At 40.0% G+C, this 27000-nt stretch overlaps 1 protein-coding gene across 1 annotated transcript in view; it reads left to right on the top strand.

The window, feature by feature from the left end:
- The window catches only part of LOC139472896 (dyslexia-associated protein KIAA0319-like protein), a 93132-nt gene that overhangs the window by 36966 nt on the left and 29166 nt on the right, over positions 1 to 27000 (top strand). The window contains exons 7-8 of the mRNA XM_071255362.1: positions 11845 to 11943; positions 23959 to 24062. Coding sequence (XP_071111463.1) covers positions 11845 to 11943; positions 23959 to 24062 — 203 coding nt within the window. The remainder of the gene's footprint in view (positions 1 to 11844; positions 11944 to 23958; positions 24063 to 27000) is intronic.

The following is a 27000-nucleotide window of genomic DNA, read 5'->3' on the forward strand; positions in this document are numbered from 1 at the left end:
ATGGTCTCTGTAAACCTTTGCCTGTTTGCCAGTAAAAAATCTTAGAAGTTTACACTGTCGTTTGCGGCCATCTACTTTGTTGACCATCATTCTCAATATAGACTTTTTCCTGTCTTTTTGTGCATGTGCTGTACGCAGCAGAACCAATGAATTAGGGCAGAGGAAGCCACTCTCTCAGTGTACCGGCTCTTTCACTTTCATCAGTGAATGAAAACTGCCAAGATAGCGTACAACATTCAACAAAACTTATTACAGCCATTTACATTATTACCCATTACTAACACGGACGCTTTTAAAAAAAAAAAAGACAGGAAGTCGGTATACTTACGTAGACAGACGATCTTGATGACAAATCAACAACTTTTCAAGAAATTTATGTATCATATTTGTGAGACTATAGCTATATTACAGAATTTGGATCGCCTGGTGACCCCCCGATTGTAAGATGTTATTTGTTAGCGGGGATACCGCGAGCCAGTTGCCTCGGCAGAACCTTGGACTTGAAATCATATGTATCAGTATGGCGTTGGCAACATATAGACACTATAATGAGATGGCTACATACCAGAAACAACTGCTTATCAGAACACTAATCTGTTCTGACTTGTACACAGATAAATAAAGAAGCCAGAATGTAGTGTTCATCAGTGTTTCAAGTCAGTGTACAGTACATGCAAAATCCTATATTTCATTGTGTTCATTGAAATTTGTGCATTCCAATTAGCTTAATTGGTCACATGTTATTGCATTCATTTCAAATTGAGACCGAAAGCCGAGAAGGAATGGAACAGCAAACGTGCATTCTCACTCGCCTGTTTTTTCCCCCTCGCCTCGGTTCCACAACTCTCATGTCTTCGTGTTTCATGTCTTCCCGCTCTCAGGGAAGTAATGTTTGAATCTGGCGGTAACTGACCATGTCATTTAAAACAGCCGCCTTCTCCTGGACATATTTGTTCCGGTTCGTTACAGTCTGACTGTTGCAGTTCTTTGCGCCTCTTGCCTTGATTGACAGGGCCTGTGAACACTGTTTTGACTTTATTCTCCGTTGATTGGCTCCCGACTTTTTGTAGGCGTGTCAAGGTATGTGCACGAATTAAACAATCCCCTGTTGAATGTCACGCCACAGTATTGTATATCAATGGAATGTTTATCAATCTCGTCATTTTTTTCTGCTTTGATATATACAACTGCTTTTGGTTAAACTATTGTAAATAAAACATGTTTTCATTGTTGAATTTAATTACAAGCATTGACTGTGTATTTTTTTGGTTCATTGAGGTATGAATCGAAAGACCGATGTGCAAACTTTTGTAAGAATCCGCTACACAGATTCATAAAGTGTTTTTTTCATACCTCAATGAACTGGAAAAAATACAGTCAATGCTTAAATATCTAAAAACAGTCACACAAGTGGTTGATAGCATGAGAAACAAGCCACAATGTTAGGATATGACACAATCAATAAGTCACATAATTGTCAACTTACTTACCAGTCTTATGACAAGCATGTTGCAGTGCAAGCCTATTCAGACTAGGAATCCCCATTTGGTCAGAAGTATACACTTCACAATGTTAAGACCTTAATTACTGCCTTACCTTCCTCATTCGCTATCTGCTGAATCATGAAGCAGAACATAGTTGGGCCCATTTTGTCCAATGTCCAAGGCCAATGGCGCCATGTCATTATGATGTTATGATATTATAGCATAATTGGTGCCAGCCTTCACACATACTCAAAATACCCAATTGTTTTGTTTTTGCTTGTTTTGTAATGCCACACTCGGCAATATTCCAAAATACCTAAAGCAAACAACAGTTGTGATTGTTGCTTTATATTCACTAATAGTAGCAACATCTGTCCTGTTATTGGTGATCTGGTTGACATGGAGACAGGTTGGTGTAGATCATAGTCCACCTACATTCCTGCTCATCAATATATGCTGATGTAGACCCTGCAGCAGGTTGACTGTGGCATAGAGGCCTAGAGGTAGTCTAGTGGTGACAGTTTGCCTGTCCTCCTGGCCTCCACCAAAGTGGTTATTGTTGGAGGAATGCATCACTTTTGGCTTTCTCCCCATTCACACACTGTGATTTCACTGGAATACTGTTAAACGTGGTGTTAGTACCAAACTCACTCACTCAACCAGTTTTCCCATCCATCCTGAAGACATGGGTTCAATTATCAATATCGGGCAATATTTAGGCCCATTCTAACATTTGGATCAGACCCGTGAAGATTCTGGGGTAGGATAGGTCTTCAGCAACCAATGCTTGCCATAAAAGGCGACTATGCTTGTCGTAAAAGGCGACTAACGGGATCGGGTGGTCAGGCTTGCTGACTTGGTTGATACATGTCATCAATCCCAATTGTGTGGATCGATGCTCATGATGTCAATCACTGGATTGTCTGGTCAAGACTCGATTATTTTATAGACCGCTGTCATATAGCTGGAATATTGCTGAGTGCAGCGTTAAACAACAAACCAACCAACCAACCAACCAACATTGGGATCTATTTGTAATAGGTCCCCAACACTCTTTTGATTTTTCTTAGGGCAACTAGAACTGGATTGGGTGTCATTGCACCTCTGTTGGATGTTGCTCATAGTATCAATCACTGGTTTGTCTGAGATGGTTGTTTTCTCAGACACAGGCTACACACCTGATATACCTCCGATATACCCCTTAGGAATTGTTCTAAAACATGATTGAATGGCCTTGGTCAAGGTCACTCAGTATGAACTAGACGTAAAAAAAGCTTGTGCATACGATAAGTCGTATTTAAGAATGGAATTTGATGAAGCTGGCTATATTCAGTATGCTGTCAAGCCGGTCTCCTCTGTATATTTTTAGATTCATGGACATGCTAGGAATATAGATACCTGGTAGCTGTGATAAATAGTCTCATACATCATTGTGGATGTGGTCTGAATAATACAGCAATGTATAGTTTACAAGGCAACTGCCTGAGTGTATATCATCAGTATATTGTGATGCTATCCGACAGAAACTAAGAACAGTATGATCGATGTAAACTGTGGACCTCGTCACAGATGTAGAAGCAGCCGATGCATCAATAGTTCGCTCTATGGTTATAGCACCCCCCAAGTTGTCCCCCTTGCAGTCTCAGGTAGAAACTAAATTTTTAGTCCACTAGTCCTGTAAGTGATATCATATAGCAACACCTTTAAAAATGGCAAATTTCTACTACCGGTAGTCCTTATGAGACCTTAACTGTTGGGCAGTTTGGCAAGGACTACAGGACTAGTGCCAGTTTCTAACTCTGCTTTGTAGTGTTAATGTTTTCTATGGGCAATCTGAACCTTGGCATTTGGACATCTGAAGGTCCCGTTGTGTTTCGTGGGCTGTAGCTTGGTTTATAGGCACATTTGTTACCCAAGGTAATGTTTAACCTGGTGTTTATTGTGACCCGGAGTCAGTTTTGAGGGTAAATATTCTGACATGGTTACGAGACAAATCAAATATCATGCAATCTGTGATTACAAGTTACCGTCACCTACAAATCCCATAATTGTTCAAACAATGACTCAAGGCAGACCATTGCAAGAGGAGAGGAGATTTGTCATGGTATTTGCTGCAAGCATATACTGCTGCCCTTCACAGAGAACCTTCTTGTGTGGATGCAGGACAGGAGCAGATTCTGATGGAATTGTATCAAACTTGGGGTGGCCTAGTGGTTAAAGCATTCGCTTGTCATGCCGAAGACCCGGTTCAGTTCCCCACATGGATACCATGTGTGAAACCAATTCCTCGTGTCCGCCGCCATGATATTGCTGGAATATTGCTAAAAGCGGTGTGAAACCATACACACTCAAATATTCAAACATTAAACGTTGTTCAAGGAAAAGACAATTTTCAAATGTCAGTGAGACTGCTGCAGTGAGACCTTGTCTGTCCGCAGCGCAAAGTAGCAGTTACCTTATATGTTTTAGCATCTCATGAAGAATATCGATCAGTACCGTTTGTACAGTATTGTTTGAAACATGACCTTTTTCACTTAAATTGTCCCAGGGGTTAAATCCAGCCCCAGGGTTATGTCAGTTTGACCCAGTTCAAAACTTGGGCTACATTTGACTATATTTAACCCCAGGGTGTCAAATAGAACCTAGGTGTGAAAAAAACAAAACAGGATCAAACCATTGCATATAAACCAGACTTAGGTTGTATTGGGCAACTGTCTTCTCCCCAGTTATTGGCTGCCATTTGCAGAATTTTGTGATGTAGGATATGTGACAGATGTTTTATCTTATACTTATAGGTGACCGCAGGTTCTTTAATAGATCAATATATCAATTTTATGATGGGCAACATGTTCAGATTTGAAAGGTGTTACTGAGTATTTCATGCCAGGGAAATCATTGTCACTGGACAATCAGTAGTCTTAGACGTTCATAAGGTAAACCACCAATAGCCCCAAGCCAAAGTCCAGTTTGTTTGTTTGCTTGTTGTTTAATGCCGCACTCAGCATTATTCCAGCTATATGACGGCGGTCAAAGTCGAGTAAAAGTCTGTAGAGCTCAGCAAATAGTTACCAGGTAGACGTTTTGTTAATACTAAAATCCACTCAAAAGAAAACCACAAGAGACCAGTTGGGGGTTTTAGACTCAAAGTTTTGGGGCACAGACTGCTAAAAAAAAAATCTGCTTATATCTGAAGAAAGATGATTATCGATATTGTAAATAAAGTTGTGAGTGTCACTAGGGTTGCATCTGCTTCTGTGTATACTCAAACAGCTGTATGTGCAACGGAAGTGGATCAGAGTGATGTTCATCATCAGTTTACCATACTTTCACTCTGATTGATCAGTCAGAGGTTTCAAATGATAATAACATACCTCTGATTCAAGAGTACCAGTAACTATATTTTATACATCAGTACATTAACATATTTGATATATGAAAAGTCTGCTTTTCTGATTCCTGTCTGTTTGGCTGATTCAAATAAGCATTAGCAAATAAAGGTTACAAGATTTACTATATGCTGAGTTGTGGTTTGTAGATTATGATTTGTGTTACATACATTTTGGGTAAAAATGAAGAACTAGTAAGGAACTGTAGTGAAACTTAAATGAACACCAATGTTTCTCCGTCATGGACTGGGAAGTCGAATTTGTTTCTTCACAATTCTAAGGCTCCCATGATAGCAGCTACAAGTTACAACCTTGCAGAGATAACATAATTTTATTTAAGTGCATGTCCACTTATTGTTTGCTTACATTTGACAACCATTACTTTCAGGTCCTTTCAAGTCCAACTGAGATTAATGTGTATGGAGAAAAGATGTGTTTCTATAAAACATCTGTAATGTTTGCAGTTTGTTTGTTTGTTGTTTAACGCCCCACACAGCAATATTCCATCTATATGACAGCGGTCTGTAAAAAATCGAGTCTTGACCAGACAATCCAGTGATTGACATCATAAGCATCGATCCACGCAATTGGGATATGATAGTCTGACCCCCCGATTCCGTTGGTCGCCTTTTACAGCAAGCATGGGTTGCTGAAGACCTATGCTACCAGAAAATACAGTGTGTCATATAAATTTTTGTTCTTAGTCGAGGGTGCTAACAGAATACTCACAGATTGGTTTAGAAGTTGTTCAGTGGGCACTTACTGGTGAAGGGCACTTAATACGACAAATACAGTACTCATACTGAATATTGAAACCGAAATAGATTATCTAATGGCATGGTTTGTATCTGTTCCTTGGCAATAGTTATCTGACAAGCTCTTTGACTGCTTCTGCTGCATCACATGATATAACTAAGTACTTGTGACCATCTGGAGAAACAAGTGTGTCCTTGTTCCAACTGTTCGGTTGACGTCTCAGACATTCGTCAAGATCAAAGTCACATGTAGATATAAACAAAAGATACATGGAAGATTAGGATATATGAAAATATAAAATGGATGGTGGTTTACTTTTTCATGTTTATGTCAGTGGCAATTTGTTGATTCACTTGCATGAGGTTCAGTCTTTGAACTGAAGCCTTTGAGTCTTCCTTCCTTAACAGGCTCCTTGTAGGTTCTAGGGTAAGAATTAGTCCCCAGCTACCTATGCTTACAAGGTGACTAAATGGATCGAGTAACCCCACTTGCTATGGCTAGACTTTGTAGACCATTGCCCACAATATCAATCACTGGTTCGTCTGACACAATTATTTACAAGCTGCAGTTGTGTAGCTTGAATATTTCTGACTGTAGAGTTCAGCAACAAAGAAACAAATGCTTGACAAGGATTTTGTGTTTCTGAATGCACCAGATTATGAAGCCTTGTGTGTCTTTCTCCCCTATGCAGGGTTTTGTTCAATACACAAGGGATTCTCAGAAGTGAAGCCTCGTGTGTCTTTCTCCCCTATGCAGGGGTTTTGTTCAATACACAAGGGATTCTCAAATTGCACATTATATGAAATGTCCACTCCATCTGGAAAAATCTGATACTCCATTCAGCATGTTCAGTAAAGGTTATGGCAGGTTTGATGTCATTCATAAGTTCTCGAAATGTTAAGATATGAAAGAGAAATTCTTGGTGTCTGAAACAGACAGTAGCTAGGTGGGGTTTTATTGATGGGTTACAGATAGACACATGCTGACATTTCTGAAAAAACTCATTCCCTGAAAATCATTTATCAAGTGCTCAATGCGACTCTCAGTGTCAGATACGTTGAAGGTCAGATGGATCTGCATTCATAAGAACGCTGCACGGGATACCATCACTCTGTTCCCCTTGATGTATAGCTGCTTCTGACCTTTATTGGGTGCTCCATCATAGAAGTGAGACAATTCCATCTCTCACACTACCTGTATCTGTGATATGCCCTGGATTCATTTGGATTCGTTTTTATGTTGATCAATTTCATATGTCATTGATATATTCCAGTTTCTAACCAAGCAATCAGTTATGAAATCTGGGATTGATTGCTTTCCAATCACATTTGTTGCAGGGTCATGGGTTAGGCATACACTCGTCACGCTAAAGATCCTGGTCCAATCCTCCACATGGGTACAATATGTGTAGCCGATTGCTGGTGTCCCCCTGCCATGATATTGCTGAAATATTGCTAATGGTGGTGTAAAACCAATGACCCACTCACCAGTTGTTGCATTTAAAGGAATTTATGTAAGAGTGCACATGGTATAAAGGATAGACAGTCTGATGATGGACATGGCCCACGTGCCATTGTTTCTCAGTTTGTCTTCATCATACAGAGAATAGTGAAATAATATTTTGTAGATTTGATGTTTTTATAGTTTGTTCTTATCAAATATCCTGTTCTTATCAAATATCCTGGGGCAGAATCCTGAAAGTTTATGATACTATTTCTGTGATCATTTATCATTGATCATTAGGAGCTAATTCATCAATAATTTATTGCTTTCAATAGTGATATATCTGCTTTTGGGATACAAAATGAAAAACTTTGTCAAATAGCATTGTCGAGAACCAATTTCTCAGATCAAATTGAGGTGTAAAGACAATGCTCATATGCAGATTCAGACATGTATATAAAATATCCACAACATAAAAACATGGCCTTTATTTTTTTGCATCCAGAACTGCCTGTACATGTAAAGTACAGAAATCAGAGTTGGCTCATCAAGTTGGCTGATCATCAAGCATCATGCATGTTTTTAAGTGGTTGGTGCCTTTTATAGTCAGAAAAGGGATGTTATGTTATGAATGAATTTGTTCGTTTCAAATTAGCACTTTTGTGTAACGATGCACATTGATCAATGTGTTTTGTATAGCATGAATTTAAACTATGCCTGATATCTGAATAGTGGAATCAATCCCACTCACTGATAGAATCTGCTTGTCATGGATTCTGTCCTTGATTCTTGTCATGGATGTCTGCCCAGGTCTATATTCAGAGTATTTAACTGTATACATTTAACTGTAAGATAGGAATTTTTTAATTGAAGACAATTTTATCCAACCTCCCAATTGAAAAATAAAGAGTGTTGGTGTGCATTCTATTAAACTGGATGGACTAATTAGCTATCGTGCCAAATTTATACGTTGTGTTAGCGCCATATAAGGTAATCACCTGCAGTCTTATTTAAAGTTTTGTATGAAAGAAAGATTAATTGTGTCTAACTCTAAAATAGTTTAACAACATCTGGGTTAAACGTTCATCTATAATTACAGAAACATGATGTCTATATGTTAGCGTAAATATTTTTAAGCAAATGGATAAATATGTGCATATGTATGTATGATTTCACACTACTTGTAACGTGCAGTGTCATTCCATTGATAGCATACAGTGAGCTTACAATGCAGTGACGTTACAGTTTTAGTGAACATCGTAGTGTTACTCTCACACACTTTTCCCATAAGGAATACAAGGCCGGTCATAAAAAGGGAATTATTTAAATTTTGTACGGTATATTACATGGTATATTTTACTGTTTGACTTTGGTCTGGGAATTCTCTGATGCTCCACTTCATATTGGTGATAGACTGACCTAAGATATGTTGTTGAGGACAGTTTGAGTTCATGGTCAACATCCTTATGTAAAACCGGCTCAACTAGGGATTGTGTGGCCATTATGTGTGACCATGCTGAGTTTGTTGCTCATGCTATCAGACACTGGTTTGCTCGGTCCAGACTTCATAAACCCCCTTCATTCTCTCATATACTCTAGAATGAAATACCCGTGATCGACCCGTGAAGATTCCGGAGTAGAATAGGTCTTCAGCAACCCATGCTTGTCGTAAAAGGCGACTAACGGGATCGGGTGGTCAGGCTCGCTGACTTGGTTGATACATGTCATCGATCCCAATTGCGTGGATCGATGCTCATGATATGGATCACTGGATTGTCTGATCCAGACTCGATTATTTACAGACCGCCCTCATATAGCTGGAATATTGCTGAGTGCAGCGTAAAACAACAAACCAACAACAACTTAGTGATCATTGGACAAAACATATTTTGGAAAATTCTATTTCCTGATATTGCAATACTCAACATCTGTTTATCCTGTGAGCACGTGAGTTTAAAATATATCGAGTGGATCTAGAATAACTCTGTGGAGCAGATGAATTATGAATATATGAAATTGATATTCTGAAAATGTCAATATTTACCCAAATACTTGATTTTGTTGTCATTTTTGGAACAAGATTCAGATAGTGTAAAATATCCTGACAGGCTGTCAGATTGATTTGGGGCTAGCAGGTTAGCATTAACCTATTTCTCTTCAAGCCTGCATATTAATACCGTTCATGTCTGCACCTACCATTGATTGCCCTGATTAAATCGCACATCTGTTAATTACCTCTAGAATCTGCATCATGTAATGGCATTACAGCCTATAGATTGCCTTTGACACTGGGTGCATTTGAATCACGAATTTAATAAATAATATTAAATATTGATGCAGATAACCAGAAATCCCATAATTTCCAGATGTGGTGCATAGTGATTGTGTTTCAGTTTAAAAAAAAAAATTCAAGGTGTTTTTTTTATTTGTCAGTTTCAGAAAAATAGCCAAATCTATATACTTGGCCAGGGGTGTGCTTTGCTTATTCAAGTGTAAGAATGTTTATTATCATATTTATTTTCATCAAAATCCTGTAGCCTCAAGGCATGAGATGAATTATAATAATATGATTATGGGAACAAGCTATTTAAAAGTTATATTTGTAAATATTACTGCAGTAAATATCTTCATTCCATCATCAGTATTCTGCCCATTGTGTATGTGACAGACTGGCAATGTATTAGCATTGCTGCATCTCGTATCATCATATCAGAATATGTAGACAGCACCTATCCCATGCAGAATTCATCCCAGTGGAACACCCATGTGTTGGAAGTTGTCGTGGCCACCCGCGCTTAGTCAGATTTATTGATCACTCGGCAACACAGCCGCAGAGTATTGGATCCATGCTGTGATAGCATATACTGGGGCTGTCTACATGTGTACACTTGGCTCTTTGTCACTATCAATGATGCTCATGTGCTTGGGTGTACATTGATGTGTAGGAAACAAGCATGCATGTATCTGATTACCGTCCTCGTCGTCAGTCTGATAGCTACTCTGTCACAGGCGCAAGGTGGGTACTGCCAGGTGCTGTCGGGGGGTATCTGTCAACTTCTGTGGGGTTACTGCCACATACTGTCTGGGGGTACTGAGATTTTCCAGTCCCAAGCAAGGTGGTTTCTGGAGGGGGGTGAGCTCATGGTGCTCCCCAGTGTGGAGGTAGGGTGTCAGAGGTATAGCATTACAAATCTGAGTGCTGTGTGTTAAGGGTATAGTATTGTCACTCGCAGCAAGTCAACATTACTGAAGTAACTAAACCTCACATACATGTACATATCCATTTTCTCATAATGAAGTGACAGGTACAAGGATCGATTATGTTGTTTGGTCTTAGGATTTTTGTGTATATAAGTGCACGGAATTGTGGCAAGACATCTGTTGTTCCTTGATTGGAAGATGCATTATGTGATTAGTTTCTTCAGTGTTGTATGATGGAATGAGTGAATAAACTAACTAGATATAGCCAGCAGTAGTTAAAATGCCAGATTTATGATTAGTTTAGCTACAGTCTTGGGTTGATAGTTAGTATTCAGGCTATAATGTATTTTTACTTGGTGTATGTATGTTGTTATAGTTTACAAGTTCCCCATATTTGTAATTCTTTTCCAACATTGTAATGTCACACAGTAAGTGATGACGTCACATGGAACTCTGGTAACGTCATCAGTAAGATTCTCTTGTGAGGCCACAAATGGCTTAGACGTGCATTGCCAGCACTGGATTTATGTTTTTTTGATGTTAGGATTATATATTATGAGGTTGGCTTAGTTCATTATAGACTTGGTAAAAGGTGGGCACTGTGGCCCACTTAATCCCCCAAATATGGGCCAGTCAGGAAACCTTATGGGCCATGAAGTCAAACGCATTTCGTCTAACAATCTAAGCTGTGGATAAAGTTTGGGGCCAATTCCTTTGAAACACACAAGGTGCATACTTAGTTTCGGGTTCCTCAATTGGCTTGTTTGCCAAATATCGTCTGGCATGTCCTTCGATTTATCTGTTGCATCATGATCATCATTTGCCTTTTGTAACTTTGAAAACAAGGAAACTATGATTGCCTCCCCTTTGACCTTTGAGAGCTCGGCCATGCTTTACCAATGTCATGAAATATACATCTTGAAATATGATTGGGTACTACTAGCGCTATGGACCTATCACAGAGCTCGATATGAAATGTTTTGGTGCACTTGTCTGACAGCATTTCATGGGCATCACATTGTGTAATTATATAGTGTGAAGATTCCAAAACAGTGATATATCTCAATGCAAAAAATAGTTTCACAGGGAGCGCTCTAAACATGCTTAATGTATTGCAGTATGTGTGAGTGCATGATTTGAAGTTTGAACAAGATTACATAAAAAGAAAACATTTTTCAGTATCTGGATACTTAATTTGTTTTATTTGGTTAGAATTAATTCAAACACAGTCCACCATTTTGTCCCCTCCATTTTCCAATGTGTCAGCATTTGAAAGTAGAATGCGTCAATAGCGCGGTCCAGAATGAATAGGTAGGTCTTATAGCTTATGTTCCCTTGACTTAACAGTGTGTATCATGTGAACCCGCATCACCAGGCGCGGTCATTTGACGGCAGGTCACTGCTGGGAGCAGTATTGTTCAACTATCCAGTGGTCATGATTTCATCCAAGTTCATGACATACCAATCAAATAGTAGGAACAGGAGTTCAGGAGGACATCTGATGCGATATGATGCAACCTGAGACCATATTGTCATGTTTGAACTGTTAAAGATGTAATTGTGTTGTATTTCAGTCATACAGTTGACAGTGTCAGCTGGGGATAACAAGATCATCACACTCCCTGAAAACACAGTCACTCTCTCAGCCTTCGTCCTGCCCAAGCCAGTGGAAGGTAAGTAATAATAGTTACCAAGTCCTCGTGACTCCACTGCAGAAGCAAACTGGGTATTTCCTATCCTGTCTATGAAAGTGCTTGGAATAGTTGTACACGAAAGTGCTTAGAATGGTTGTACACAAAAGTGCTTAGAATGGTTGTACATGAAAGTGCCTCGAGTGGTTGAAAATGAATGTGCTTAGAATGGTTGCACATGAAAGTGCCTAGAGTGGTTGAAAATGAATGTGCTTAGAATGGTTGTACATGAAAGTGCCTAGAGTGGTTGAAAATGAACATGCTTAGAATGGTTGCGCATGAAAGTGCCTAGAGTGGTTGAAAATGAACGTGCTTAGAATGGTTGTACATGAAAGTGGTTAGAATGGTTGTACATGAAAGTGCCTAGAGTGGTTGAAAATGAACATGCTTAGAATGGTTGCGCATGAAAGTGCCTAGAGTGGTTGAAAATGAAATTGCTTAGAGTGGTTGTACATGAAAGTGCCTAGAGTGGTTGTACATGAAAGTGCCTAGAGTGGTTGTACATGAAAGTGCTTAGAGTGGTTGTACATGAAAGTGCCTAGAGTGGTTGTACATGAAAGTGCCTAGAGTGGTTGTACATGAAAGTGCCTAGAGTGGTTGTACATGAAAGTGCCTAGAGTGGTTGTACATGAAATTGCCTAGAGTGGTTGTACATGAAAGTGCCTAGAGTGGTTGTACATGAAAGTGCCTAGAGTGGTTGTACATGAAAGTGCCTAGAGTGGTTGTACATGAAAGTGCCTAGAGTGGTTGTACATGAAAGTGCCTAGAGTGGTTGTACATGAAAGTGCTTAGAGTGGTTGTACATGAAAGTGCTTAGAATGGTTGTACATGAAAGTGCTTAGAGTGGTTGTAAATGAATGTGCTTGGATTAGTTGTACACAAACATGCTTGGATTAGTTGTGCACAAACATGCTTGGATTGGTTGTACATGAACATGCTTGGATTGGTTGTACATGAACATGCTTGGATTGGTTGTACATGAACATGCTTGGATTGGTTGTACACAAACATGCTTGGATTAGTTGTACACAAACATGCTTGGATTGGTTGTACACAAACATGCTTGGATTAGTTGTACACAAACATGCTTGGATTGGTTGTACACAAACATGCTTGGATTAGTTGTACACAAACATGCTTGGATTGGTTGTACACAAACATGCTTGGATTAGTTGTACACAAACATGCTTGGATTGGTTGTACACAAACATGCTTGGATTAGTTGTACACAAACATGCTTGGATTGGTTGTACATGAACATGCTTGGATTGGTTGTACATGAACATGCTTGGATTGGTTGTACATGAACGTGCTTGGATTGGTTGTACATGAACGTGCTTAGAGTGGCTGTACTGTTGGTTCGAGTGGTTTCATTGGTATGTGGACCTACTGGCTGTGGGAAACCTACAATTTGTTTGGGGAAATTGATGTGCTTTGTTTTTGGAAAAGTCCAAAATCTGAAGGACAGCTTGATGTTTGAAAATAGTATTTGTGTGTTGTCATGGTATGCATTAAGCCACAATGACAAGACATTCAAGTTAAATAGTAATTGATGCTGGGGGAAAAGAGAGAATGTTGTTATGTGTCATTGTTTGACTTGTTCTCCTCTACCTAGCTAGGAGTGACACTAATGCTACAGGCTGTCACTCCACCCACAGAGAATGAGTCCCCACCCCACCCCACTAAAGACTGTCGCTCCATCCACAGAGAATGAGTCCCCACCCCACCCAACTAAAGACTGTCACTCCACCCCACAGAGAATGGGTCCCCACCCCACCCCACTAAAGACTGTCACTCCACCCACAGAGAATGAGTCCCCACCCCACTGGAGATTGACTCCACATCCCACCCCACTAAAGACTGTCACTCTACCCCACAGAGAATGAGTCCCCACCCCACTGGAGATTGACTCCACATCCCACCCCACTAAAGACTGTCACTCTACCCCACAGAGAATGAGTCCCCACCCCACTGGAGATTGACTCCACATCCCACCCCACTAAAGACTGATGCTCCACCCCACAGAGAATGAGTCCCCATCCCACTGGAGATTGACTCCACATCCCAACCCACTAAAGACTGATGCTCCACCCCACAGAGAATGAGTCCCCATCCCACTGGAGATTGACTCCACATCCCACCCCACTAAAGACTGATGCTCCACCCCACAGAGAATGAGTCCCCACCCCACTGGAGATTGACTCCACATCCAACTGGAGATTGACTCCACATCCCACCCCACTAAAGACTGATGCTCCACCCCACAGAGAATGAGTCCCCATCCCACTGGAGATTAACTCCACATCCCACCCCACTGGAGAATATGACATGCAGGGAATAATTGAGACCCTGATCTACCTGTGATATACTTGTAATCTACCCCTGATCTGTTTGTGATCTACCTGTGATATATCCATGATCTGTTTGTGATCTACCTGTGATCTATCCATGATCTGTTTGTGATCTACCTGTGATCTATCTATGATCTGTTTGTGATCTACCAGTGATCTACATGTGATCTACCAAGGATCTAACTGCGACCTACCTGTAACCTACCCATGATCTTCCTTCATTGACACACTGTCATGTGGCACAAGCACCTAATGACAATGACATATAACAAGCTGGTCATGATTCCCTATGCAGCATGTACACCAATCAATTTGGGTTATTTTATTGTGTTTGTATAGAATATCATTACAAAATGTCCATGGTCAAGTATATATTTTTTTATACCACTTTTGTTTTATTACACGCAATGTTATTGTGTCAAAACATTCATGATAATGAACACACCTTGCATGAATGATGCCAGTTTCACACCCAATCAGCAATAGAGCCCCATGCCTGTTAACAGCAACAGGTGTCACCACTTGTCAAATCAAAGATGGTGACGCATGTAGCACTTACAACATAGGTAATGCCTGCCTTCGTCCAGCTGTCTCAAACAGGTAGCAATGCCTGATCAATCATTTCTCAGGTCGACATGTAACATCTTCATTTTATAGCTAGTATCAAGCTGACGAAGTCTTAACAATTCATTCCAGATTAATATTGTGGTGGGATATTTCAACGAATGTTCAACTCTTACTTTGCAAGTTTGAGAACATAATTATATATTCCTGCTTGTACCATATGAGTATTTAGTTATACTTGTTGATATTATAAAAGTTTATTACATGGGATATATATTTAATCCAAGTTATTGCATACTGGACTGTAAATGTTTTTTTGTTTTTTTGTTTTTTTGTTTGTTGTTTAATGCCGCACTCAGCAAAATTCCAGCTATATGATGGCGGTCTGTAAGTGTGGACCAGACCATCCAGTGATTGACATCATGAGCATCGATCCACACAATTGGGATAGGATGACATGCATCAACCAAGTCAGCGAGCCTGACCTCCCGATCCCCTTAGTTGCCTCTTACGACAAGCTTAGTCACCTTTTACGGCAAGCATGGGTTGCTGAAGGCCTATTCTACCCCGCAACTTCACAGGTCGACTGTGAATGATATGAATGGTAATGAAAATTCAAAATGGTGAAACATGATCGCAAGTAGTGAACAATGGATACTGTAAATCTTTAAATTAACGAGAGCGTGAATTAAATGCAAAAAATGCGTGTAGTCTTTGCTCGCATTATTAACAACAATATTATATCAACAATAAGACATTTTGAATAGCCGAAATACCCAACTTAGACATACGCTGAAAACAAACAACTATGTATTCCACATCACTGGATTTACATATTGTGAATTATCACTGCTTTGGTCAAGACAAGACAGACGCCACCCACGCAACACAGTGTCTTTGTTCTTGGCCACTACGTCAAAGGCTACTCAGGGCTAATAAGCTGTGCTATTTGGTGTATGATTGGATTGATGTAAGGTTGGATTAAGGTGATGATTCTCCTGTAAACCTGACAGAGGACATTTTGTTTAGATATAAATCCACTGATGCTTGAGAGGAGGGGGTGTCGCATTCATATTGAGTCGCATTCTTTTGGAGACGCATTAATTTCACAATTTACAGTATATAAAACAAATTTCAACTGTCCCTTGGAATAGGTTATAACCATAGAGTAAAATGCCAATTCTGAATTGTGTAAATTAGCTGAAAGATGAACAAGATGGCCTGCAGCAGGTGTTTATTCTGAAACATTGCCCAGTATCTCGGGTCACATATCTACAGTAGAAGTCCTCATGGACTAGTGGCATTTGAAGCCTATAATTCTGAGACCGCCTCCGTGGTCTAGTGGTAGAGCATCCGCCCGGAGAGCGGAAGGTCCGGGCTTCGATCCCTGGCCGCGTCATACCAAAAGACGTTAAAAGATGGAACTTGTTGTTACCCTGTCTGGCGCTTGGCATAAAGGGGCTAAAACAAGGACTGGTCTGCTCGGAGTCAGTATACTGTGTCTGAGTGGGGTATTCATGTTAAACTGCGGCATGGTATCTCAGAGAGCTAGCACTATAAATCGGTATCAGTCCGGACGAGTACAAGCAGCCACACAAACACACACGTACATGCACATCGCTATATAAGTGCTATAATCTTGGACGCGACGTTAAACCCCATTTCACCTCACCTCACCTATTATTCTGAATCATTCTCAGTGATTCAGTTTTGTTACAAATTGGGACTGAATAAGACTGACAGAGTATGGAAACATCATAGACATATTTATCTTGTTCAAGCAGGACCAGTGTATCCTGCAGGTATTTATCTGGATCTGACCAGAGGCTCATATTCATCCCAAGTCTGTAGCAAACATCAGTATAAATTCCCAAATTGGAATTAAAAATGTTAAACATTTTGAACATAGTTATAACTTAGATGCCATGTCCTTCACTGATAACAGGGTCTGTAGAGATGTAGAGGCTTTAAGCCTTGGCTTAACATGATTACATTCATTGTATGCAATGCTAAACTACAATGTTAAAGTACGAGGGGTGTTCATTAAAGATTTCCCCTAAACCACTTAGGGTTATCATATTTGGTTGAAATTTTACATGTGTAATGATACATGTATCTATGGGTTATGTCTGAATTTGCAGCACCGAACTATTAATCTTATCACTTTTACAGGTGTTATGATCGAGTAGGGTGTGACAATGGAGCCAGTAGAATACCGAGCAGTGATGAGGTTTTTATATTTGAAAGGTCGCACACCAAAAAAAAAATTCGATGAAATGAAAGCAACTTATGGGGAAGATGCCCTATCATATGACGTTGTTAAACACTGGCATCGCCAGTTCAAGTGTGGTCGGACATCTGTGGAAACAGCTGCCATTCCTGGTCGCCCCCATTCAGCCATTGATGAGGACACTATCCATCAAGTGGAGACTGCCATTTTGGCAGACAAACGTATAACTGTTCGCCAGTTAGCACAAGATGTCAAGATCAGTGTAGGGTCTGTGGAAAAAAACATCCATGACAATTTGAACATGCATAAGGTGTCTGCACGATGGATTCCCAGGTTGCTCACACCTTTCCAAAAGCAGGAATGAGTCAATTGCTCAAAGGATCTTTTGGACATGTGCCAAAAAAAACCAGGCAAACTTTTTTGACAGATTTATCACACAGGATGAAACATGGGTCCATCACTATGATCCTGAGACTAAAGTTCAGTCGATGCAATGGAAGCATGTGGAGTCACCACCCCCAAAGAAGGCACGTGTCCAACCCTCTGCAGGCAAGTTCATGCTCACGGTGTTTTGGGACCAGCACGGAGTAGTGATGATGGATTTCTTGGCAAAGGGTACCACAATTACAGGAGCTTATTATGCTTCACTTCTGCGGAAATTGCGGGACACTATCAAGCTTAAAAAGCGTGGCATGCTGACCAAGGGTGTCCATCTCCTGCAAGACAATGCTCCAGTACACAACTCTCATGTTGCCAAGACAGAAGCGCGGTCCTGTGGCCATGAAATCCTTCCACATCCTCCTTACTCTCCTGACCTTGCACCATCTGACTTCCACCTCTTTCCAACAATGAAGTCATTTTTGAAGGGAAAACGTTTCACAGATGATGAAACACTGATTTCTGAAGTCAAGTCCTGGTTTGAGACGCAAAATGAGGGCTTTTACAAGCGAGGTCTCCATAGTTGCATAAAAAGATGGGAGAAGTGTGTAACTCTTGGTGGTTCCTATGTGGAGAAAGACTAATACCTATGCCAAGTTTCATTCCACTAGGTCCATCGGAAGTGGGTCAGGGAAAATCTTTAATGAACACCCCTCGTACCTCTGAAATTAAGGAAATAAGAACTTTTTTTAAAATAAAGATTTTGAACAAATTAAGTTCTCCCTATTTGCTTACTTTGTTTGGAATCACGAATAAATCTGTGTCCTGGCACAGCCTGTCATGTAGCTGGAATATTGCTGAGTGGGGCTTAAACAACAAACAAATAAACATGCCTTATTGGAGTGAGTGAATGAGTGAGTTCAGTTTGACTTGTAGCAATATTCAAACAATACCACCTGGCCTAGATTTAGAGCCAAGATTCACCTTGTTTATTACCCTTGCTTTGGGAGAGCCATGTCCATGCTCCCAGGTGTCACATTAATCAAACAGATTCACTCACTTGTTGATAACTTATATGGAGATACAGTCAGAGAATGCATAGATTATACAGAGGTGCAGTCAGAGAGTGCATACCTTACATAGACATGCAGTCAGAGAGTGCATACCTTACATAGACATGCAGTCAGAGAGTGCATACCTTACATAGACATGCAGTCAGAGAGTGCATACCTTACACAGACATGCAGTCAGAGAGTGCATACCTTACATAGACATGCAGTCAGAGAGTGCATACCTTACATAGACATGCAGTCAGAGAGTGCATACCTTACACAGACATGCAGTCAGAGAGTGCATACCTTACATAGACATGCAGTCAGTGAGTGCATACCTTACACAGACATGCAGTCAGAGAGTGCATGTGGGAGTCAATGTGCTTGGACTGTTAATCATGTTAGCATTTCCAATGTTTTAATCAATCACAACATTTGAAAGCATTTCAATTACCTGATGTTCATATAAGAGCTGGTAGCAAATTCTGAACTTAAACCAAGATGAATAGACCAAATCTGTTAAATTTTGTTTTCATGTGTGGACCTATCACTGTCATGACTAAGACACTGCCTAGCCTAGTGGTTAAAGCTTCCATTCGTCATGCCAGACCCTGGTTAGATTTCCCCAAATGAGTACAACTTTTGAAGCCCATTTTTCTGCCACAGAAGGCTTACTTGAATCTCTTTTACTGTTGCAGATTCAGCTAATGTCTTAATGGCAGTTACACTTGTAATTTTAAGTGTCTTATTTGTTTAATATTTTAGTCACAGCTTGAAGTTGAAACCAATTATTCAAAGGGGGCCCAGGGGGCCCAGTGCTGAATTGTGTTCCTTGAGCATGCGAGAGAACCTATGATTGTGGGTTCAAATCAGGGTTAACCCAATTATGTTTCTAGGTTTGTCAGCACCATACCCATGCTCTTGGGTGTCACCAAAGTGGTAAATGTCTGAGACCTGCATCACTTCAGGCTTTCCTCCCACATTAAGCTGACACCATGCTATAGCTAGAATACTGTTAGGTCCAACTCACTCCCATTATTCACATGTTTGGGAGTTTAGACAACAGGTGTCTATGGATTTCTTGACTTGCAGAGTCAGCAACAAAATGATGGCTGTGTTGCAGCTAGTCCCTACAAGGTGCTGCAGAGAGTATAGTTTCATGGACCAACATAGAAACACCACTTGTCACTCGGAATATACCAGACAAATATAAACCCACAGACGCACCATGAAATATATTACAAAAGCAATAGCTTTCTCTGAATGCGACCTTAATGAATGCTGTCAATATGAACCATGCTGAATAGAAACATTACATACATAGAACAAGAACTTGAATCAATTTCACTTGCTCATATTTTGCCAAGTTCTGTCTTTTCATACTGTGAAAAGTATGTATTGTTTCCAACAGCCAAATGACCATTTTGATTTATGAGGTGTTTGTCTTGATTCCTAGAAATGTTTGCTGGTATTTGGCTAGTGGTCGGGCCACCCTATTTGTCAAACTCTGTAGTACAGACCCGTAAAGATCCAGGGTGGAATAGATCTTCAGCAACCCATGCTTGCCGTAAAAGTTGACTATCCTTGTCGTAAGAGGCGACTAACAGGATCAACCGAAGTGGTAAACGTCTGAGACCTTTATCACTTCGGGCTTTCCTCCCACATTAAGCTGACACGCCGTGATATAATTGGAATAATGTTAAAAGCGGCGTTCACTCACTCACTCACTAACAGGATCAGGTGGTCAGGCTCGCTGACTTGGTTGATACATGCTCAAGATGTCAATCACTGGATTGTCTGGTCCAAACTTGATTGTTTGCAGACCGCCATCATATAGCTTGAATATTGCTGAGTGCAGCGTTAAACAACAAACAAACAAACTAATTGACTTAAACAGGATAACAGTTCAACTGGGTCGGAAGCCTTGTAGCCTTCATGAAGTCATATTGACATCAAGGATAAGAAAAAGTAGTTTTTGATGGTTCCTGCCAACAGAGTTGTGACTGATTTCAAGCTCATTTGACTGAATGTCATGAGAAGTGATGTTATGGCATGCAGTGATGATGTAATCCTCAGAAACCACTGGACCAATGACGCTGAAGCTTCACATGCTTGCTCCCACCAATAATTGCACCTCAATTTGTCCAAGAGGGTTGAATCCGATTTTCAGTATATATTGTGAAAATTGAAATTGGTCTTCAGAAACCCATGCTCGTGGGATTGGATGGTCAGGCTCCCTGACTTGGTTGATGCATGTCATTGATTCCAACTGCATAGATTGATGCTCATGATGTGAATCACTGGATTGTCTGGTCCAACCTTGATTATATACAGACAACCGTCATATACCTTGGATATTGTTGCGTGTGGCATTAACCAACCAACCAACAAACAAATTGTTCTTACAGTTTATGCAGAAAATATTTGATTTTCACTGTGACAGTGAAGTTCTTGGCTAGAATAGGTCTTCAGCAACCCATGCTTGTCATAAAAGGTGACTTACGGGATTGGGCATCATCAGGCTCAGTGACTTGGTTGATGGATGTCTGTCTTTGTTGACAGTTTTAGTTGACTAAATATCTAGATTAGCTGCAGTGCAGTGGCTCCATTTTTGTCACATCTTAAGCATGGAGCAAGTGATTTTAAAAAGGTAGTAAATGTTGAATTGGGAATTTGGGTAAATTCTTTTGGGTGGAACATTAAATTTAGGTTTTACCATTGGATCTTTTTGTGACATTTGATTTCATCTCTGGCATAATTTAATTTGTGGTAAGTGAACTCACATGGAATACAGTCTGTGTGACTGTTGATGCCTGATAGATAATGTTAGCATATGTGTCATGTGTGCATGTGTCAGGTCTCAATGTATCATGTGTGGATGTGTGGATGTGTCATGTGTGAGAGTGTCATGTGTGGGTGTGCCATGTGTGGGTGTGCCATCTGTGAGTATGTCATGAGGGAGTGTGCCATGTGTGGATGTGTCATGTTTTGTTGTGTCATGTGTGGCTGTGTCATGTATGGCTGTGTCATGTGGGAGCGTGCTATGTGTGGGCGTGTCATGTGTGGGTGTGCCATGTGTGGGTGTGTCATGTGTGGGTGTGTCATGTATGGCTGTGTCATGTGGGAGCATGCTATGTGTGGGCGTGTCATGTGTGGGTGTTTCATGTGTGAGTGTGCCATGTGTGAGTGTGCCATGTGTGAGTGTGCCATGTGTGAGTGTGCCATGTGTGGATGTGTCATGTGTGGTCATGTGTGGATGTGTCATGTGGGCGGGTGCTATGATTGGGCGTGTCATGTGTGAGTGTGCCATGTGTGAGTGTGCCATGCGTGAGTGTGTCATGTGTGGATGTGTCATGTGTGGTCATGTGTGGATGTGTCATGTGGGCGGGTGCTATGATTGGATGTGTCATGTGTGAGTGGGCACATTTGTGAGTGTGCCATGTGTGGGTGTGTCATGTGTGGATGTGTCATGTGGGCACATGTGTGAGTGTGCCGTGTGTGAGTGTGTCGTGTGGATGTGTCATGTGGATGTGTCATGTGGGCACATGTCTGAGTGTGCCGTGTGTGAGTGTGCCATGTGTGGATGTGTCATGTGGGCACATGTGTGAGTGTGCCATGTGTGGGTGTGTCATGCATGGATTTGTTGTGTAGGTGTGAATGTGCCATGTGTTGGTGTCATCTTGTAGTACTCCTTTATAAAAAATGATGTTACAATGTCAGCTAAAACATCTGAATCATAAATGTTGTAAAGCAGGTATCATTATCTTCAAACATAAATGCATTATGTATTTATTCAGAGAGAATTAATCAACTGGGAATTTGAACATAGGCAGCTCAGATACTGTTAGGGATGATAGTCCATGTTGGGAGGACAAGCTGTTGGTCCGTCCGTGTTGCATCAGTGGCAGTTCCAGGCTGGTTCATGCTGACATTAATGAATGTACAATTAGGAACAGTGTTATAAGGAAGATGTGTAGGTATTTGATCCTGGAGGTGGGGAATCCTCTCAATATGTGGGATGGAAGATTAGTACAGCTGTAATAATTAACTACAATTAATAATTAAATGATGTAACAGGATGCTACAATTAACTGTCGAATCTTGTTCATTGGTAGTCAACATGTACTGTGGAAATGTTTTGAATTTGATGACTTTTTAGGTTGTAATAGATGTATAGGGTGTCATGAGTTTGTAGTCATAAACCACAGGCCTTCCTTTTTAATCACTTGGTTTACACATTTTGGTTTCTCATAACCATTGGGCGGTAGGCAAAATATAAGTAAAATAAAATGAGAGCCTTTAATTTCTAATTTATTTAATTTAAGGTAGGGTTGATAGGATGATTAAAGTAATATCACACTGTCTAAGTTCATGTGGCATTTAAGTGATATAATGTTGGAAAAGCCTACCACTGAGCACTAGTCAGGCCATGACTGTACTCATCATGGCTGCATCTCATGCTTTCAGTGAACATTTACGGGTCATTAGACATGTATCATCATTTTGCAATTTGTCTTTCGGTACAATCATTATCAGACCCAGAAGTAATAAAAGAGCTGTAAACTGGCATTTTTCCACAATCCTGAATGTTATGGTCAGCAGATCATCCCACTAAGTAACAAGGGGCGGTCGGGTAGCCTCGTGGTTAAAGCGTTCGCTCGTCATGCCAAAGACCCGGGTTCGATTCCCGACATGGGTACAATGTGTGAAGCCCATTTCTGGTGTCCCCCGCCGTGATATTACTGGAATATTGCTAAAAGCGGTGTAAAACCATACTCACTAACTAACTAACTAAGTAACAAACAGTAACATGCCTTATGAAGTATGATCATAGATTCATGTGGGCAAGTGTTCATGCTGACGTGAAACACAACTCCCTCACTCACCATTATCTCACTTGCTCATCCACTCATTATGTGGAAACTTGTTTTGCTCACTAACAAAACTATTGTGTGGCATCAGTTCCCCTTTTGAAAGACATATTAGTACCCGTCTCTAATACATGTGTGTGGGTGAATATGGTTTTAGGCCACTTTTAGCAGTATCACAGTGGGGGCACCGGAAATGGGCTTCACACATTGTACCCATTTGGGGAATCGACCAGAGGCACACAGACTTTCTGGATGATGTGTGAACACTTTAACCACTAGGCTACCCCATTGCCCATGTATCATGATGATGAGTTGACTCTAACCTGGCACTTAGTCATTGTGAGATCTTCCTATGAGATTATCAATGTGAGAGCATACAGCATGGTTGAATGAGTCCCCACAGCTTTCATAAAGGGTTACCCGGGAGCTCAGTGGTCGAAGTGTTAGCTTGCTTTGATGTTGACCCTGGTTGAATTCAATTGTTTTGTGAGCGGACCCATAAACTTCTGCTTTGTTCCTGATTTGCTGATCTACAACTGGTTGTGTTGTAGATGAGGACCCCTATCACTATGACTGGTCACTGGTTACCTTCCCTGAGGGAGCGGAGACCGGAACCATGGAGGGCAAGAACACAGACACACTTAAACTGTCCAAAGTAAGTATTTAGAACACAGTCACACTTAAACTGTCCAAAGTAAGTATTTAGAACACGGTCACACTTAAACTGTCCAAAGTAAGTATTTAGAACACAGTCACACTTAACCTCTCCAAAGTAAGTATTTAGAACACAGTCACACTTAAACTGTCAAAAGTAAGTATTTAGAACACAGTCACACTTAAACTGTCAAAAGTACGTATTTAGAACACAGTCATACTTAAACTGTCCAAAGTAAGTATTTAGAAGAACACAGTCACACTTAAACTGTCAAAAGTAAGTATTTAGAACACAGTCACACTTAAACTCGCCAAGTAAGTATTTAGAAAACAGTCACACTTAAACTGTCTAAAGTAAGTATTTAGAACACAGTCACACTTAAACTGTCTAAAGTAGGTATTTAGAACAATACACACTTAACCTGTCTAAAGTAAGTATTTAGAACACAGTCACACTTAACCTCTCCAAAGTAAGTATTTAGAACACAGTCACACTTAAACTGTCCAAAGTAAGTATTTAGAACACAGTCACACTTAACCTGTCTAAAGTAATTATTTAGAACACAGACACACTTAACATGTCTAAAGTAGGTATTTAGAACACAGTCACAATTAAACTCTCTGAAGTAAATATTTAGAACACAGTCACACTTAAACAGTCTAAAGTAGGTATTTAGAACACAGACACACTTAACCTGTCCAAAGTAGGTATTTAGAACACAGTCACACTTAAACTCTCTAAGGTAGATATTTAGAACACAGTCACTGGCAGTAATTCAACTCGCTGATGTGGTTGTCAATTTTGTCAACTAGAAGTCACTTGGGACTTAACAATTGACCAGTTATTCAAATATCTTTCACAGGCATTATCGAAGCTGCAATATCACTTAAGATATGGCTTTGTAGTGAAGTGATTTTGCAAGAGGTGAATTTCATTGGGACATTGTCATGATTTGGGCAAATTTTGGTGGAAAATCCTTCAATATTATAGCCAAAATTAAAAATTATCTTTTGGACATATTTGATGACAATATGTTGCCATTATTGCTTTACAGTGAAGTGATTTTGCAAGAGACAAATGTCATTGGGACATTGTCATGATTTGGGCACAAACTTTGGTGGAAAATCCTTCAATATTGTTGCCAAAATTGAAAATTATCTTGAGGACATATATGATGACAATCTGTTACCAATGTCCTAGGAAATGAACCTGTCTGAAACCCTGTTAATGAGGTATACATCAATGATTGCCATGTGTTATGTGACAGCCATAATTAACCTCTCAACTGTATATAGCATTATGGATTAACTGCCATAATTCCCTCTGTCAATAAGTATGTATGCAGTGCTGAGTGTATGACCTTTTATTATCCCTGTCAAGGATTAAAGTGTGTTCAAATTACATTCTCAACTCCTCCGGGATATTCAGTCCACACTGCCTGTTGCGTGCAAGATGGTTTCGATTTCACTTTAGAATCTCCTCTAAACAAGTTCCCTTTTCCTTCTGGGTGAACGGAGACAACCTTTGAGCAGGGTCACCTGCCGAGGAGACACACTTGTGTGTGTAAATGTATTCATAAATTATGTGCACAAAGAAATCAGAAACTTCAGTGTCACATCAGACTAGGTTGTCATGAACTCAACAATAAGAGATTCGTACATTCTGAATTGACACAGAACATTATTTTATCTTTTCAGTTGTATATTTATTGAGAATTTGGCATGAATGTCAAGAGGTCATTGTCATGACTCCAATAATTAAAGTCAAAGATTTACGTAGTCTCTTGATCCCAATGCAACAGAAGCAAACCTTTGGGGGACCCAAGGATTCTCTCCCACCATCTTTTGTCTTAACTCTGGCCATGACATGAAAACAGTTAAGTGTGGTTATAAAAAACAATCTGATGACATTTATAAAAAATTAACACTCTCCTACCTATAACTGTGTATTGTGTTAGTATGTGTTTATGACCTTTCACATATTGATATATCAGGTTCTTACGTGATGTTATTATATTCTATCACTGTCACGAATGTATACTTCTCATGGTGTCTGCTACAGTAAATTATTCAATCTAGACCAAGAGAGCTGTGTGTCCTGTTTATAGGTTTGGGGCTTGTGTACATATTTTCAAGCCACTTTCAATTATGATAACATTCTGGACAGATTGGATGACTGGCCTAGTTGAATATTCATATGAATTTACATAAATTTATAGATGGCTGCCACATTGTCAATTGATAACCTGAAATAAGACCAGGTTTGGGTGGCACAGCTGGCTTAAAACACAATTCCTTTGGCAACTGTTTGGTACAGGAATATTTTTTATTAAAGGGGAAAGTTCAAACTTAATTTTGATGAAGTGTTTTCCATGAAACACATAGACATAATACAGGAATTTATGTGACACATTCATTCCTTCTGAATTATTTTGAGGCAGCAACGTATAACATAATACAGGAATATATGTGACACATTCATTTCTTCTGAATTATTTTGAGGCAGCAAAGTATAACATAATACAGGAATATATGTGACACATTCATTCCTTCTGAATTATTTTGAGGCAGCAAAGTATGTTTAGATAATGCTAACACATACACCTCATTCAATACAGATCATGTGTAACTATGGTGACAGATTTGCCTAGTGTCCATACTCTGATCTCTTGTTGCTATAGACAAAACAACAAATGTGTCACACACTGCAGAGCCGTCTGATGTCTGCTATATTTGCTTTGCGTCATATTGTGTGGAATCTTCCTGTGATGTAATTTGATCTGTTTATATTGGAAATTCTGTCATCACCTTTTTTCTGTCACCAGCACATTGATGAATCTCTAGATTGTTTTCATGGAATTTATTTATTTGGAAATGGAATATATAATAGAAGAATATTTTTGCGTTTGTTCCATGAACCAAAAAGAGATTAGGCCACT

This window comes from Haliotis cracherodii, unplaced genomic scaffold, assembly GCF_022045235.1.
Source record: "Haliotis cracherodii isolate W230 unplaced genomic scaffold, xgHalCrac1.p SCAF_1, whole genome shotgun sequence".
Taxonomy (NCBI): domain Eukaryota; kingdom Metazoa; phylum Mollusca; class Gastropoda; order Lepetellida; family Haliotidae; genus Haliotis; species Haliotis cracherodii.